Here is an 18630-nt window from a genome sequence, read left to right on the forward strand (position 1 = left end):
TATTTTCTATTTTTAATAGGTTTTAAAAAACATCCAGCTTCTAAAAAACAATAACCGTTTTTGGGTTAAAAATCGACTAAAAATTGTATTAAGTTATCTAATCAAACTGCATTTGCAAACAGTTGTTGTTAGATGACATATTAAACTATTTAATGTTGAAACCATACGACAACCAACAAAGTATGTCCAAACTATTAGAACTAGTTTCGTGAGAGCGTGAAAAGGCTATGAGGTTTTTTCGAAGGATGAAAGGGTCCATCTATCTCAGCTTTGACAAGAATACTGGAGTAGTCTAGTGGTTAGCAAGCGCGCCAGCAAATGCTTGGTCCCTCTTTTGCGTAGCGCGCACTTTTTTGTTGTTGCTTTTAGCTATGTATCCGACTCACAAGAACTCTTAGAGAGAGAGGGAGGGAGTGCGAGAGAGAATGGTGAGGAATTTTCAGAGGGCGTGGATCAAGGAGAGAGCCGCCGGAGCAGCTTCGGAGCACCAGTTTGAGCGACGAGGCAAATCAGAGTAGATTGGTCAAAATCGGCAAGATGTACCTAAACACTTACCCGACGCCATCCTTGGATTATAGATGTTGGATCCCCGTTAATCGCCGGGCCCAAGAATCTGTCAAAAATATGATCCTACCAAGTTTAAAGATTGTAGAACTATACCGGCAAGTGGCACTGATAAGTTTTAACAACTTCCTCCAATTATTGTTAAGATGCAAAAATTGCAATTCATACACGTGCATATCTTGTTATGAAAGTTTGTGTGAGTGTGTGAGAGAAAGAGAGGGATTTTGCTGCCACCAGGATCTCATCATCGCCTCACAACCTTTGGCCCTTAAAAAGCATCTGTTTCATGCCTCAATCATTTGGCCACACCACAGCTACGAGATTAGGTTGTGGTTTGCTTTTCTTTTCTTTCTTGGAAAGAGGTGCACATGCGAATACAACTAGAAAAACCAGAGCCTGTATTTTTTTCTCTCTAACAACTGACAATTTGACAAATGACAACAACGTTTCGAGAGGAAACCACTTCCTTACACAATGTTTTCTTATGGTTAGACCAACTTGCTTTGGAAGGGTTTGGTTTGGTTTGGTGCTGGCTAGCTGCAGACCTGTCACCTACCGTTGCAAGAGATTATTAGAGGGAAACATGGGGATTGATTTCTTTTCTGATATACGGGTGATTCGTCTGGAGCCCATCGATCGCCCCGGCATATGCAGCAGCGACGGCCGGTTTGTAGCATCTCGTCCCCGTGGCATAAGTCACAGCCCGACTCAACTCGTTCACGATATATGAAATGTCTGCGAGGCGTGACAATGGCGAGGCGAGCGACGAAGAAGGAGCACGCGTATATATCATTTCTCAAGCTCTTGGTAGCATGCAAAGAAACCAATATTATATGTTGGTTCAATATACCCTTCACAGTTGGGACTACTAAACTTTCCACACTCTTTTATCATGCATAAATGGGCCATACATGCCTTTGATTTTTTCAGGAATTATTGAAAATAATAAACGAGCTAAACGCTAATAACTTCAACATGCGCATCCCGGCTTGCAGCAGCATAGCGACGTCCACCATCACCATGTCTACTTGGTCTTTTTGATGTCGTTAAATTACTATTTTTATTTTTCTTCAAATTTAATTTATTGTAGAACCGGTTGAAATTGGATGAACCGTTACAATACTTATTTGCTTGGTTGGTCACACATAATAGAATTTGGACTGTAGATAGCGCCTTGGGTGGCCAAACTGCGACCGATGCCCGTTGTGCAATCAGATGCGCGAGTCGGCAGCCCACCTCCTCTTCAGATGCCGTTTCTCCATGCGTGTTTGGAATGATGTGATCTCGTGGCTTGATCTGCATGTCAGCACCGCGTCTTGGCACCAATTAATTCGACATAGTTAAATCTTGGTGGGAAGGCGACCTCACCAACAATGCTCGGCCAAGGATAGCTCTAGCCTCATTGCTTCATCTTGTTAGTTGGGAGATTTGGAAGGAGCAAAATGCACACGTTTGCAGGGCCAAGGCGTCGCCGGTGGCGGTGATTGTGCGCATCATCAAGGACGGAGCTTGTATCTGGGCCTTAGCCGGGGCTAAGCGGCTGTGTAATATTATGCCGCGAGAGTAGCTATATGTTTTGCTTCGGCTGTTGCGGGTTCTGTCCCTCAAACTTTTTTTCTTAATCAATAAAAATGGCAAATCTTTTGCCTCGTTTGAAAAAACAATACTTATTTGCTTCCAGGGACGATCCGTCATTTTTGAAGCGGCTATAGGTTGACGAACGGGAAATTGTAATTAGGTGTATGTATACAATAAATCCTTCTTCTATGAAACAAAGTATTTAAAAATGGTTTCAACATATACAACAATAACAAGGTTAACACCCCGCAGAAAAAGAAGCAATAACAAGGTTAACAGATCAAGCGTGAAAGAACACAATGATAAAATCACTTTGCAAATAAACTATTACAACAACAAAAATTGCGAGTAACTATTTCAAAATATTAGCCACATGCGACACATAGAAAAAATCATAGGTAGTTGCAACATGTCCAAACAACCGATGCAACATCAAAGAGTTTTAAAAAATGGCCAACACCACCGTCATTGTCAGTCAGTTGCCTTGCTGCCAGACTATCGCCGTCGATGGATCTAACGGCGCACAACAACTCGCCATGGCATTTTACGTATAGTATACTAGTCTATGTACCCACAAAAAGAAAAAATACAAGTGTATGTAGTGCAGCAAGGAGCCAACGGCTACGGCTTGTCGTGGTATACTACTAGTACTACTGTAGCGCAACGATGCGGTAGCGACCCGTGTGGAAAGGGAAGAGAAGCAGACCAAAAACAGAAAGGAAAAAATGGGCAAGGTGGGCAGCCCGGGGACCAGGCACATGCGCTGGGATCGAGCCCTCGGAGATCGGACGGCGCGGCGTGAGAAATCAGTCGGTGGAGTGGAGTAGGAGTAGGAACGTTCCCCGTATTTTTTATATGATGATTATAATTAGACCAACTTGCTTTGCTTTGGAAGCGTTTGGTCTTTGGCCAAAAATGCTACACTTACGGCATTCTAGTACGGACTGCCTTCACGGACTGCTCTCTCGCCAATCAACCCCCTTGATTTTCGCTGGTGGGACCTCTTCTCCTTAATCTTCTCCAACTATAACTCTTCCGTGCGTCCGTAACCGAAATTCTGCGGAAATACGTCCGTAAGTCTAGCATCTCTGGGTCTTTGGCGCTGGCTGGCTGCTGACTTCCCACCTACCGTTGCATGCGAGAGATTAGGAGGATCCATTTCTTTTCTGATCCCATGTTATGTCACCGTGCATCGCGGGCGGTAGAGAAAGGTATTATCCACCTAACCCAATATTCCGTACCAAACCCAGCCCGATTTGTATTTGACCCATTTGGTGCCACCAGCTTCTATTTTTCTCCTCTTTCTCTCTTTCGGAACGGGAACGGAACACGATTGGTTCGTGGTTGGTGGGTGATGGCGCACTGTCATTTTCCTGCTGGTGTGGTTTTAAAATTCGGCAACCGGGGAAAGCGCCACACGAGCAGCCGCCACCGGCCGCGCCAGCAGGCAGCACCGCGTCCCCCTCCCTCTCCTACAAACAGCGACGACCGAGCGAGCGGTTCGACCCACCACCTCGTCTTCCGTCTCCCGCTTCTCTTCCTCCTCTCGCCCGCCCCGCGTGGAACCGAGCGACCCACAGACACCCAAGGAGCGGCCGGCATGGGGAGAAGGGAGGCGCTCGCGGTTCTCCTCGCGGTCGTAGTCCTCGCGGCGTCGGCGGCCGGGGAGGCGGACGCGGCCAAGGCCAAGGGGAAGGCCAAGGGGAAGTACCGGGCGCTGTTCAACTTCGGGGACTCGCTGGCCGACGCCGGCAACCTCATCGCCAACGGCGTGCCGGACATCCTCGCCACCGCCAGGCTGCCCTACGGCCAGACCTACTTCGGCAAGCCCACCGGCCGCTGCTCCGACGGCCGCCTCGTCATCGACCACCTGGGTGAGTTGACTGACTGACTGCCGTGTTTGATTTTGGTTTGGCTGCTTGCTTCCTCTGCCTCCGAGATTCGGTGGGTCCTGTCCTGACGCGCTTGCTCGATCGGCCACCGCAACTGCAGCGCAGGAATTCGGGCTGCCCCTGCTGCCGCCGTCCAAGGCCAATCGCTCCGACTTGAGTCACGGCGCCAACTTCGCCATCACCGGCGCCACCGCGCTCGACACGCCCTACTTCGAGGCCAGGGGCCTCGGCGCCGTCGTCTGGAACTCCGGCGCCCTCATGACCCAAATCCAGTGGTTCCGTGACCTCAAGCCTTTCTTCTGCAACGGCACCAAGGGTAAACAAACGTCAAAAGCAATCGCGCCTTTGCAGCCATATACGTGCTGGATTGTGATCAACTAATTGGTGATTTGGGAATGTTTCTGCAGAGGAATGCAAGGAGTTCTATGCCAACTCGCTGTTCGTCGTCGGTGAGTTCGGTGGGAACGACTACAACGCGCCCCTGTTCGCCGGGAAGGGCCTCTCAGAGGCGTACAAGTTCATGCCGGATGTCATCCAGGGCATCTCCGATGGCGTCGAGGTAGCCATTGCTTCTTCCTTGTTACTCACATATCTGTTTCCTCGCTGTCAACCACGATTCCTCATGTACGGCATGGTGCAGGAATTGATCGCCGAGGGGGCAGTGGATCTCATCGTGCCAGGGGTGATGCCCACTGGGTGCTTCCCCGTGTACCTGAACATGCTCGACATGCCAGCCCACGAGTATGGCGCCCGGAGCGGGTGCATCCGTCAGTACAACACCTTCTCATGGGTGCACAATGCACACCTCAAGAGAGCACTCGAGAAGCTCCGGCCCAAGCACCCCAATGTGCGGATCATATATGGCGACTACTACACGCCAGTTGTCCAGTTCATGCTCCAGCCTGAGAAGTTTGGTTAGTTCTCAAACACCTCGACTTTTGCCATAGCTAACTCACGAAGCATCAGAATTTAGTGATTTACAAATTGTTCCGGTTGTAGTATGCATATGTTGTTGCTGATGTGCTACTAATTACTGTAGATGGATCTTAATTACTAGTGTGCATGTGCTTATTTTTGTCTGGTGTAAAGTCAACTGTTAGGCAGTCAGCGATTTCCTTCCGTTCGCCTTGAAAGGAACACAATACTATAAATAATTAGACAGTTCAGATCTGGGCAGAGAGCAAGAGATGCTTTCGCCTGGATTGGAGCACATAGCATATAATACAAAAATGGCCAACACAACTTGCAGCCAGAATATCAACTCAAGCACCTTCACCCATGTTCAGAGTATATTAGAAGCAAAGGTTGCTAATCCGATGCTCTAGGATCATTTATCTAGTCTGTAAAGGGGAAGTACTAGCTATCACTTCAATTAGTACTTCAAAGCTCGTCCAATTGGTAGCTGTCTTGTTTAGTGGTCATGTGGGGCTAATAGTTGGGATGGTTAGATCATCTACTCCAATCAGAACTTACACAACCTGCCCGTACTCCCACCTAGGCTAAAGGACTCACGTTTTTTGCATTTAGTGTTCTAGTACAGTAAAATGCTGGCGTATGAGTTGTACAGGTTACTGTAATATCCTTATAACCTTAACTCAAAACGCATATGTACTCCATGAACTGTAAACACGTGTTTTTTTTTGTATCAGAAAATCACTTCCTTTTTATTGTGTATACTTCTCCCAATGTATGCCTTCACCTATTGGCAATTAACCTTCGTTATGATTTATGCTTGTATCTTTCACTTACTAGTTTTCTCTTTTCGAAGAAGATCTTCATTAGTTTAGAGTACTGGATGGTAGCGCATTTTGTCAATACATGACTACATGTCCCTGCCATATCTAGATCCCATGTACTCGTCCTCTAGAGTTTCCATTTCAGTGTTGCCTTGTAACAGAAAGTACACCCTGTACTTTCTCAGGGCATGCATGCCTTTGCCAACCTGATCTTGCTGGCAGGGATGATGTTTCTGTCTCAACTACTAAATCGGAAGTATGCGGATGCTTTATTGTTTGATGAGAATGGCACAATGCAGGGGCCTAACCATTTCCTCTTTATAATTCAGGATTCTACAAGCAGTTACCTAGGGCATGCTGTGGGGCTCCTGGGTCCGTTGCCAAAGCCGCTTACAACTTCAACGTGACAGCCAAATGCGGGGAGCCTGGTGCCACCGCTTGTGCTGACCCAACCACCCACTGGAGCTGGGACGGTATTCACTTGACGGAGGCTGCTTATGGGCATATCGCCAGGGGCTGGCTATATGGCCCTTTTGCAGACCAACCGATTGTTCAGTCCTCGTGAGCATTCCACCTCTGCTGTTGCACGTGTAGAGCGTCTGAGAATAGCACACTAAACTGGACAAGGGAAAGTAGTTCTTCCATATAGTCCCAATGGTTCATACGTGTATATTTTCATTTGATTGAATTCATTGCAAGTGGGGTACAAAGGTGAAATAGGGGATACCAAAAGCATGATTTGTTTTATCTGTGAGGTGGTATAAATGTAAAATGTAATGAACATCACGATTACCAATCAATATTGCCTCTGCGAAATATGATACTGATAGAATTTTGGAGTACTTCTGGCTTTCTCATGTGTGCATTCTTGCATACAAACTAGCATCAATCTTGTGCTTTGCTGCGATGAGATGTTTCTCTCATGTTAATTGTTATGAATTATTAAGGAAAATGGTCCGGTTAACATTATTCATTTGTTTCGCAAAAAAACATTATTCATTTGTTATGTAGTACTATGGTTTTGAAGAATGTTACAGTATGTTACCAGGATTACGTGATCACGCTCTATCTCCTTCTCAAGCTCCAAAGCACGTTTCCTATATAGCAGCTCCACACTCTTTGGATCTCGAAGGAAAATGAACTACGAAAGAACACGACGTGTTCATTCTTCTCTGCTGCGGTCATTATTTCTCGGACGCCACAGAGCCGTTCTCCTATTGATGAGGTGAAGATCATGCTCAAGAGTGAGTTTGAGATGAAGTATTTGGGTATGGACATCCGCCTTGACAGGTCTTTAGGTAGGCTTCATCTCTCACTTTTTTTTTGGGAAAAAGAGGATAGACCCCCGGCCTCTGCATTTAAACGATGCATGCAGCCATTTTATTAATTATTTACGGAGGCCATACAAAATAATACATCAGTCAGCCTAAAGCCACCATCTAGGCAACACCCGTTGCTACTCCTATCCCATTGATGAAGGTGTGCCGAATATCCAGGTCTAATACCAAACGGACATCGCACCAAACCCTAACATCTAAACCTGGATGCCCCAGCCCATCCACACACCGGGACTGGGTCCATACCGGACCGATGCACTCTCAGAGACTGCCGCCGCCATCTTCCACCGGTCCATCTCCAGAGTAGAAACTGACCCATCGACCTTTCCTGGCCCGCCGTCGACGCCACCACGACGCCAGACAACTCCATCATCATGCACGTCCGTCCACACACGCCCGTCGACGAACCTCCACAGCACCATGCCACCGGGATCCGCCGTCGGCCTTGCGGTGTATGCGGCACCGTTCTTCTGCTTGTCCTGCCCAACTAGCACTTGCTCCAAAACAATGCCCTCGGGAGGGACAATGACATCAAAGGTACCATCATCGTCCGATCCGGTAGATCCGGATCTAGGGTTTTCCCTGGAGTATCACGAGTAGGGTGCCACGACCTGCAACAACGATGCCTCGAGAAGGGAACGACGTCATAGATGCCGCCATCGTCCTCCATGACCGAAGTCGGCGCGATTTTCACCGGAAGTTGCGTCCCCCAACCTCGCAGCTGGATGGAACCGAACGGAGCCTCGCCGTGGCGACGAGGGCCGCCATCGGCACGCCGGCAAGGAAATATGCCCTAGAGGCAATACTAAAGTTGTTATTTCCTTATATCATGATAAATGTTTATTATTCATGCTAGAATTGTATTAACCGAAAAGTTGATACATGTGTGGATACATAGACAAAACATCGTGTCCCTAGTAAGTCTCTACTAGACTAGCTTGTTAATCAAAGATGGTTAAGTTTCCTAACCATAGACATGTGTTGACATTTGATGAACGGGATCACATCATTAGGAGAATGATGTGATGGACAAGACCCATCCATTAGCTTAGCATATTGATCGTTCAGTTCTATTGCTATTGCTTTCTTCATGTCAAATATATATTCCTTCGACTATGAGATTATGCAACTTCCGGATACCAGAGGAATACCTTGTGTGCTATCAAACGTCACAACGTAACTGGGTAATTATAAAGATGCTCTATAGGTATCTCCAAAGATGTTTGTTGGGTTGGCATAGATCGAGATTGGGATTTGTCACTCCGAGTATCGGAAAGGTATCTCTGGGCCCACTCGGTAATACACATCATAAGAAGCCTTGCAAGCAAAGTGACTAATGAGTTAGTTGCGGGATGATGTATTACGGAACGATTAAAGAGACTTGCCGGTAACGATATTGAACTAGGTATGAAGATACCGATGATCGAATCTCGGGCAAGTAACATACCGATGGACAAAGGGAATAACATATGCTGTCATAATGGTTTGACCGATAAAGATCTTCGTAGAATATGTAGGAGCCAATATGAGCATCCAGGTTCCGCTATTGGTTATTGACCAGAGAGGTGTCCCAGTCATGTCTACATACTTCTCGAACCCTTAGGGTCCACACGCTTAACATTCGATGACGATTCTGTATTATATGAGTTATGTGATTTGGTGACCTAATGTTGTTCGGAGTCTCGGATGAGATCACATACATGACGAGGAGTCTCGAAATGGTCGAGAGGTAAAGATTGATATGTAGGACGATAGTATTCGGACACCGGAAGTGTTCCGGAGGGTACCAGGTACATATCGGGTCACCGGAAGGGATTCCGGATACCCCCGACAAAAGATATGGGCCTAATGGGCCAAGAGGGGAAACACAACAGCCAGCACGAGCTGCCGCGCCCCCCATATGGGCCGCACCTGAGGGGAAGGAAAGAGGGGAAGAGAGAAGGAGGGGGGAGGGATTCGTCCTCCCCCTTCCTTCCCTCGTCCCTCCTCCTTCCTTTCCCCTCCGGAAAACATGGTAAGGGGGGAGGGGGCAAATTGGACAGGCCCCAAGTAGAATTCCTCCTACTTGGGGCGCCCCAAGGCTGTCCCCCTTCCCCTCCCATCTATATATATGTGGGGAGGGGGCGCCTATAATACACACCAACAATTGTTAGCCGTGTGCAGTGCCCCCCTCCACGGTTTACGCCTTCGGTCATATCTTCGTAGTGCTTAGGCGAAGCCCTGCGTGGATCACTTCACCATCACCGTCACCACGCCATCGTGTTGACGGAACTCATCTTCTTCATTGACACCTTTGCTGGATCAAGAGGACGAGGGACGTCATCGAGTTGAACGTGTGCAGAACTCGGAGGTACCGTACGTTCGGCGCTTAATCGGTCGGATCTAGAAGAAGTTCGACTACATAAACCGCGTTGTCAAACGCTTCCGCTTTCGGTCTACGAGGGTATGTTGACACACTCTACCCCTCTCGTTGCTATGCATCTCCTAGATAGATCTTGCGTGAGTGTAGGATTTTTTTTGAAAATTGCATGCTACATTTCCCAACACTGAGGTGTAGGGTAAGTGAGTAAATGTAAAAAGGTTCAACATTACTTTCACATGTCACAGGCAAATCCAATTTTACTCCTTTTACATCACATTTTAATCTGTTTACTTCATGGGGCCCTTCAAATAAAGAGGAAGAGTACATGTCTAAAGTTCCTTATGATTGTACAGTTGGCAGCTTGCTGTATGCTATGGTTTGCACATGTCTAAATTGCTCAAGCGGTTATTGCAGTGAGCCGTTTTATGTCAAGGCCGAGCAAAGAATACTAGAAGGTTGTACAATGTATCGTCGGGTACCTTCGTGGCACAAGTAAATACACATTGATGTTTGATCAAAGAGTAGTAAATTTAAGAAATATGCCCTAGAGGCAATAATACTGTATTATTATATTTCCATTTTCATAATTAAGAGTTTATATTTCATGCTATAACTGCTATGATTCTAGAATATGTGATTCAATGGAAAACTCATATGCACGTGTGAGATGATTAAAAGTAAAATAAAGGTTCCCGGTCTTGCCTCTAAGACTGGATCAAGTGTTGTTGGCCATCATGTTTTCTGGATCTCAGGATATCGTTAAGTGTAATGATAGTCCTGAAACAGCATTCAGAATATGACGTTAGAAGAACAATCATATCGAATCAACCCAATCTTGTTTTGTTATACTTTGAGATAATATCGTTTGTAACCAATTGTTATAACACAGAGTGTTAGCATGTGTTTTAGTTCCTCAGACTATGATAGTATCTTAATCACTTCCTACCATACGGTGGACTTTGGGGGTTGCTCAAACATCATCTGTAACTAGGTGATCATAACGACAACTTACTGGTACATTGAGAAGTTTGACAAGGGACTGGATAGCTTGAGAGTCGGATTTGGTCCTATGATGATGGAGAGATATTCTTAGGGCCCTCTCGGTGTGATGGCATCCATCATTGTCTGGCCAGACACAGGTGATTATGTCACGGGGGATGCCAGAACATTTCAACGAGAAAGAAGAACAATACCGGTAAGGGGATCAACGGTATAATGAGCATGTGTATGACTCGGGAGGATATCGATGCACCCCGAGCATTGTAAAGTATCATGAAGCAAAGGGAACATCACATGATAACCAAAAGGTTCACTCGAATATCATTGTGTGCTCATAGGGATCGATATGGACGCCCATGGTTCCGCTATCGGTCATTGAACGAAGGGGTTCCGTTCATGTCTATGAGTTACCGAACCTACGGGGTCACAAGCTTAAGGAAATAACAATCTGCTGAGTGTTAGCGAGATGGGAGTGATGAGAATATATTTGTGGCATTGTTTCATAAATATTCAAAACAGTCCCGAGAGGATCCAAAAGCGTTTCGGGGTCACCGAAAGGGTTCCGGAGAGTATCGGGTAATACCGATAAATAATATATAGGAGGAAAATGTTTTTGGTTATGTTTAATTATATATAAAAGGGTCTAGTAATTATTAGAAGGCTTTTATATTAAATTAAATATCAACGGGCCTTAAAAGGCCAAGAGGAGGAAGGCAACTTGTGTTGGGGAACGCAATATTTCAAAAATTTCCTACGATCACGCAAGATCTATCTAGGAGATGCATAGCAACAAGAGGCGAGAGTGTGTCCACATACCCTCATAGACTGAAAGCGGAAGCGTTTAGTAACGCGGTTGATATAGTCAAACGTCTTCGCGATCCAACCGATCCTAGCACTGAACATACGTCACCTACGTGTTCAGCACATGTTCAGCACGATGACGTCCCTCTAGCTCTTGATCTAGTTGAGGATGAGGGAGAGTTTCATCAGCATGACGATGTGTTGATGGTGATGATGAAGTTACCAGCGCAGGGCTTCGCCTAAGCGCTACAACGATATGACCGAGGTGTGTAACTATGGAGGGGGGCACCGCACACGGCTAAGAGAAGACTTGGTGTGCCTTTGGGGTGCCCCCTCCCACGTATATAAATGAGGGGGGAAGACGAGGCCGGCCCAAGGGGGGCGTGCCATAGGGGGGAGTCCTACTTGGACTCCCGGTCCAAGTAGGATTCTCCCCCCCTTTCCTATTCCAACTAGGAGAAGTAGGGAAGGAGGAAGAGGGGAGAAGGAAGGAGGGGGGCGCTGCCCCCTCCTAGTCCAATTCGGACTAGCCATGAGGGGGGCATGCGGCCACCCCTTGAGGCCCTTCTCTCCTTTCCCCTAAAGCCCATTAAGGCCCATTACTTCCCCGGGGGGTTCCGGTAACCTCCCGGCACTCCGGAAAATACCCGAAACACTTTGGAACCATTCCGGTGTCCGAATATAACCTTCCAATATACCGATCTTTACCTCTCGACTATTTTGAGACTCCTCGTCATGTCCGTGATCTCATCTGGGACTCTGAACAATCTTCGGTCATCAAATCACATAACTCATAATACAAATCGTCATCGAACGTTAAGCATGCGGAACCTACGGGTTCGAGAACTATGTAGACATGGCCGAGACACATCTCCGGTCAATAACCAATAGCGGAACCTGGATGCTCATATTGGCTCCTACATATTCTACGAAGATCTTTATCGGTCAAACCGCATAACAACATACGTTGTTCCCTTTGTCATCGGTATGTTACTTGCCTGAGATTCGATTATCGGTATCATCATACCTAGTTCAATCTCGTCACCGGCAAGTCTCTTTACTCGTTCAGTAATTCATCATCCCGTAACTAACTCATTAGTCACATTGCTTGCAAGGCTCATAGTGATGTGCATTACCGAGAGGGCCCAGAGGTATAGATACCTCTTCGATACATGGAGTGGCAAATCCTAATCTCGATCTATGCCAACTCAACAAACACCATCGGAGACACCTGTAGAGCATCTTTATAATCACCCAGTTATGTTGTGACGTTTGATAGCACATAAGGTGTTCCTCCAGGATTTGGGAGTTGCATAATCTCATAGTTAGAGGTCATTATGCTAAGCTAACGGATGGGTCTTGTCCATCACATCATTCTCTAATGATGTGATCCCGTTCATCAAATAACAACACATGTTTATGGTCAGAAAACATAACCATCTTTGATTAACGAGCTAGTCAACTAGAGGCATACTAGGGACATTCTGTTTCGTCTATGTATTCACACATGTATCAAGTTTCCGGTTAATACAATTCTAGAATGAATAATAAACATTTATCATGATATAAGGAAATATAAATAACAACTTTATTATTGCCTCTAGGGCATATTTCCTTCAGTCTCCCACTTGCACTAGAGTCAATAATCTAGATTATATTGTAATGATCCTAATGAAGGAAATATGCCCTAGAGGCAATAATAAAGTTATTATTTATTTCCTTATAGTCATGATAAATGTTTATTATTCATGCTAGAATTGTATTAACCGAAAACATAATACATGTGTGAATACATAGACAAACAAAGTGTCACTAGTATGCCTCTACTTGACTAGCTCGTTAATCAAAGATGGTTATGTTTCCTGACCATGAACAATGAGTTGTTATTTGATTAACGATGTCACATCATTAGTTGAATGATCTGATTGACATGACCCATTCCATTAGCTTAGCACCCGATCGTTTAGTATGTTGCTATTGCTTTCTTCATGACTTATACATGTTCCTATGACTATGAGATTATGCAACTCCCGTTTACCGGAGGAACACTTTGGGTGCTACCAAACGTCACAACGTAACTGGGTGATTATAAAGGAGCATTACAGGTGTCTCCAAAGGTAGATGTTGGGTTGGCGTATTTCGAGATTAGGATTTGTCATTCCGATTGTCGGAGAGGTATCTCTGGGCCCTCTCGGTAATACACATCACATAAGCCTTGCAAGCATTACAACTAATATGTTAGTTGTGAGATGATGTATTACGAAACGAGTAAAGAGACTTGCCGGTAACGAGATTGAACTAGGTATTGGATACCGACGATCGAATCTCGGGCAAGTAACATACCGATGACAAAGGGAACAACGTATGTTGTTATGCGGTCTGACCGATAAAGATCTTCATAGAATATGTAGGAGCCAATATGGGCATCCAGGTCCCGCTATTGGTTATTGACCGGAGACGTGTCTCGGTCATGTCTACATTGTTCTCGAACCCGTAGGGTCCGCACGCTTAAGGTTACGATGACAGTTACATTATGAGTTTATGCATTTTTGATGTACCGAAGGTTGTTCGGAGTCCCGGATGTGATCACGGACATGACGAGGAGTCTCGAAATGGTCGAGACGTAAAGATTGATATATTGGAAGCCTATGTTTGGACATCGGAAGTGTTCCGGGTGAAATCGGGATTTTACCGGGTTACCGGGAGGTTACCGGAACCCCCCCGGGAGCCATATGGGCCTTCATGGGCCTTAGTGGAAAGGAGAAAGGGGCAGCCCAAAGGGGCTGCGCACCTCCCCCCTCCCCTAGTCCTATTAGGACTAGGAGAGGTGGCCGGCCACCCCTCTCCCTCTTTCCCCCCTAGGGGAATCCTAGTTGGAATAGGATTGGGGGGGGGGGAGTCCTACTCCCGGAAGGAGTAGGACTCCTCCTGCGCCCTCTCCCTTGGTCGGCGCCCTCCTCCCCCCTTGGCTCCTTTATATACTGAGGTAGAGGCACCCTAGAACACACAAGTTGATCCACGTGATCTATTCCTTAGCCGTGTGCGGTGCCCCCTGCCACCATATACCTCGATAATACTGTAGCGGAGTTTAGGCGAAGCCCTGCTGCTGTAGTTCATCAAGATCGTCACCACGCCGTCGTGCTGACGAAACTCTACCCCGACACTTTGCTAGATCGGAGTCCGGGAATCGTCATCGAGCTGAACGTGTGCTCGAACTCGGAGGTGCCGTAGTTTCGGTGCTTGATCGGTTGGATCGTGAAGACGTACGACTACTTCCTCTACGTCGTGTCATCGCTTCCGCAGTCGGTCTGCGTTGGGTACGTAGACAACACTCTCCCCCTCGTTGCTATGCATCACATGATCTTGCGTGTGCGTAGGAAATTTTTTGAAATTACTACGAAACCCAACAGTGGCATCCGAGCCTAGGTTATTTATGTTGATGTTATATGCACGAGTAGAACACAAGTGAGTTGTGGACGATACAAGTCATACTGCCTACCAGCATGTCATACTTTGGTTCGGCGGTATTGTTGGACGAGACGACCCGGACCAACCTTACGCGTACGCTTACGCGAGACCGGTTCCCTCGACGTGCTTTGCACAGAGATGGCTTGCGGGCGACTGTCTCTCCAACTTTAGTTGAACCAAGTATGGCTACGCCCGGTCCTTGCGAAGGTTAAAACGGAGTCTATTTGACAAACTATCGTTGTGGTTTTGATGCGTAGGTGAGATTGGTTCTTACTTAAGCCCGTAGCAGCCACGTAAAACTTGCAACAACAAAGTAGAGGACGTCTAACTTGGTTTTGCAGGGCATGTTGTGATGTGATATGGTCAAGGCATGATGCTGAATTTTATTGTATGAGATGATCATGTTTTGTAACCGAGTTATCGGCAACTGGCAGGAGCCATATGGTTGTCGCTTTATTGTATGCAATGCAATCGCGATGTAATGCTTTACTTTATTACTGAACGGTAGTGATAGTCGTGGAAGCATAAGATTGGCGAGACGACAATGATGCTACGATGGAGATCAAGGTGTCGCGCCGGTGACGATGGTGATCATGACGGTGCTTCGGAGATGGAGATCACAAGCACAAGATGATGATGGCCATATCATATCACTTATATTGATTGCATGTGATGTTTATCTTTTTATGCATCTTATCTTGCTTTGATTGACGGTAGCATTATAAGATGATCTCTCACTAAATTATCAAGAAGTGTTCTCCCTGAGTATGCACCGTTGCCAAAGTTCGTCGTGCCCAGACACCACGTGATGATCGGGTGTGATAAGCTCTACGTCCATCTACAACGGGTGCAAGCCAGTTTTGCACACGCAGAATACTCAGGTTAAACTTGACGAGCCTAGCATATGCAGATATGGCCTCGGAACACGGAGACCGAAAGGTCGAGCGTGAATCATATAGTAGATATGATCAACATAAACGATGTTCACCATTGAAAACTACTCCATCTCACGTGATGATCGGTTATGGTTTAGTTGATTTGGATCACGTAATCACTTAGAAGATTAGAGGGATGTCTATCTAAGTGGGAGTTCTTAAGTAATATGATTAATTGAACTTAAATTTATCATGAACTTAGTACCTGATAGTATCTTGCTTGTTTATGTTGATTGTAGATAGATGGCTCGTGCTGTTGTTCCGTTGAATTTTAATGCGTTCCTTGAGAAAGCAAAGTTGAAAGATGATGGTAGCAATTACACGGACTGGGTCCGTAACTTGAGGATTATCCTCATTGCTGCACAGAAGAATTACGTCCTGGAAGCACCGCTGGGTGCCAGGCCTGCTGCTGGAGCAACACCAGATGTTATGAACGTCTGGCAGAGCAAAGCTGATGACTACTCGATAGTTCAGTGTGCCATGCTTTACGGCTTAGAATCGGGACTTCAACGACGTTTTGAACATCATGGAGCATATGAGATGTTCCAGGAGTTGAAGTTAATATTTCAAGCAAATGCCCGAATTGAGAGATATGAAGTCTCCAATAAGTTCTATAGCTGCAAGATGGAGGAGAACAGTTCTGTTAGTGAGCATATACTCAAAATGTCTGGGTATAATAATCACTTGATTCAATTGGGAGTTAATCTTCCGGATGATTGCGTCATTGACAGAATTCTCCAATCACTGCCACCAAGCTACAAGAGCTTCGTGATGAACTATAATATGCAAGGGATGAACAAGACTATTCCCGAGCTCTTCGCAATGCTGAAAGCTGTGGAGGTAGAAATCAAAAAGGAGCATCAAGTGTTGATGGTTAACAAAACCACTAGTTTCAAGAAAAAGGGCAAAGGGAAGAAGAAGGGGAACTTCAAGAAGAACGGCAAACAAGTTGCTGCTCAGGAGAAGAAACCCAAGTCTGGACCTAAGCCTGAAACTAAGTGCTTCTACTGCAAGCAGACTGGTCACTGGAAGCGGAACTGCCCCAAGTATTTGGCGGATAAGAAGGATGGCAAGGTGAACAAAGGTATATGTGATATACATGTTATTGATGTGTACCTTACTAGAGCTCGCAGTAGCACCTGGGTATTTGATACTGGTTCTGTTGCTAATATTTGCAACTCGAAACAGGGACTACGGAATAAGCAGGCACTGGCAAAGGACGAGGTGACGATGCGCGTGGGAAACGGTTCCAAAGTCGATGTGATCGCGGTCGGCACGCTACCTCTACATCTACCTTCGGGATTAATATTAGACCTAAATAATTGTTATTTGGTGCCAGCGTTGAGCATGAACATTATATCTGGATCTTGTTTAATGCGAGACGGTTATTCATTTAAATCAGAGAATAATGGTTGTTCTATTTATATGAGTAATATCTTTTATGGTCATGCACCCTTGAAGAGTGGTCTATTCTTATTGAATCTCGATAGTAGTAATACACATATTCATAATGTTGAAGCCAAAAAATGCAGAGTTGATAATGAAAGTGCAACTTATTTGTGGCACTGTCGTTTAGGTCATATCGGTATAAAGCGCATGAAGAAACTCCATACTGATGGACTTTTGGAACCACTTGATTATGAATCACTTGGTACTTGCGAACCATGCCTCATGGGCAAGATGACTAAAACACCGTTCTCCGGTACTATGGAGAGAGCAACAGATTTGTTGGAAATCATACATACCGATGTATGTGGTCCGATGAATATTGAGGCTCGTGGCGGATATCGTTATTTTCTCACCTTCACAGATGATTTAAGCAGATATGGGTATATCTACTTAATGAAACATAAGTCTGAAACATTTGAAAAGTTCAAAGAATTTCAGAGTGAAGTTGAAAATCATCGTAACAAGAAAATAAAGTTTCTACGATCTGGTTGTGGAGGAGAATATTTGAGTTACGAGTTTGGTGTACATTTGAAAAACTGTGGAATAGTTTCGCAACTCACGCCACCCGGAACACCACAGCGTAATGGTGTGTCCGAACGTCGTAATCGTACTTTACTAGATATGGTGCGATCTATGATGTCTCTTACTGATTTACCTCTATCGTTTTGGGGTTATGCTTTAGAGACGGCCGCATTCACGTTAAATAGGGCACCATCAAAATCCGTTGAGACGACGCCTTATGAACTATGGTTTGGCAAGAAACCAAAGTTGTCGTTTCTTAAAGTTTGGGGCTGCGATGCTTATGTGAAAAGGCTTCAACCTGATAAGCTCGAACCCAAATCGGAGAAATGTGTCTTCATAGGATACCCAAAGGAAACTGTTGGGTACACCTTCTATCACAGATCCGAAGGCAAGACATTCGTTGCCAAGAATGGATCCTTTCTGGAGAAGGAGTTTCTCTCGAAAGAAGTGAGTGGGAGGAAAGTAGAACTTGACGAGGTAACTGTACCTGCTCCCTTACTGGAAAGTAGTTCATCACAGAAAACTGTTTCAGTGACACCTACACCAGTTAGTGAGGAAGCCAATGATAATGATCATGAAACTTCAGATCAAGATACTACTGAACCTCGTAGATCAACCAGAGTAAGATCCGCACCAGAGTGGTACGGTAATCCTGTTCTGGAAGTCATGATACTAGATCATGATGAACCTACAAACTATGAAGAAGCGATGGTGAGCCCAGATTCCGCAAAATGGCTTGAAGCCATGAAATCTGAGATGGGATCCATGTATGAGAACAAAGTATGGACTTTGGTTGACTTGCCCGATGATCGGCAAGCAATTGAGAATAAATGGATCTTCAAGAAGAAGACTGACGCTGATGGTAATGTTACTGTCTACAAAGCTCGACTTGTCGCAAAAGGTTTTCGGCAAGTTCAAGGGATTGACTACGATGAGACCTTCTCACCCGTAGCGATGCTTAAGTCCGTCCGAATCATGTTAGCGATT

General features: G+C 45.7%; 1 protein-coding gene across 1 annotated transcript; it reads left to right on the forward strand.

Moving 5' to 3' along the window:
• The first annotated feature begins 3481 nt into the window (after window positions 1-3481).
• On the forward strand, window positions 3482-6612 carry LOC125544464 (GDSL esterase/lipase At5g45910). The gene is made up of 5 exons (XM_048708166.2): window positions 3482-4016; window positions 4135-4350; window positions 4442-4593; window positions 4675-4948; window positions 6100-6612. The coding sequence occupies exons 1-5, from the start codon at window positions 3497-3499 to the stop codon at window positions 6333-6335; spliced, it is 1398 nt and encodes a 465-aa protein (XP_048564123.1). The 5' UTR covers window positions 3482-3496; the 3' UTR covers window positions 6336-6612.
• Window positions 6613-18630: the final 12018 nt, after the last annotated feature.

This window comes from Triticum urartu, chromosome 3A (assembly GCF_056163025.1).
Source record: "Triticum urartu cultivar PI428250 chromosome 3A, HENAU_Tu73, whole genome shotgun sequence".
NCBI classification, from domain to species: domain Eukaryota; kingdom Viridiplantae; phylum Streptophyta; class Magnoliopsida; order Poales; family Poaceae; genus Triticum; species Triticum urartu.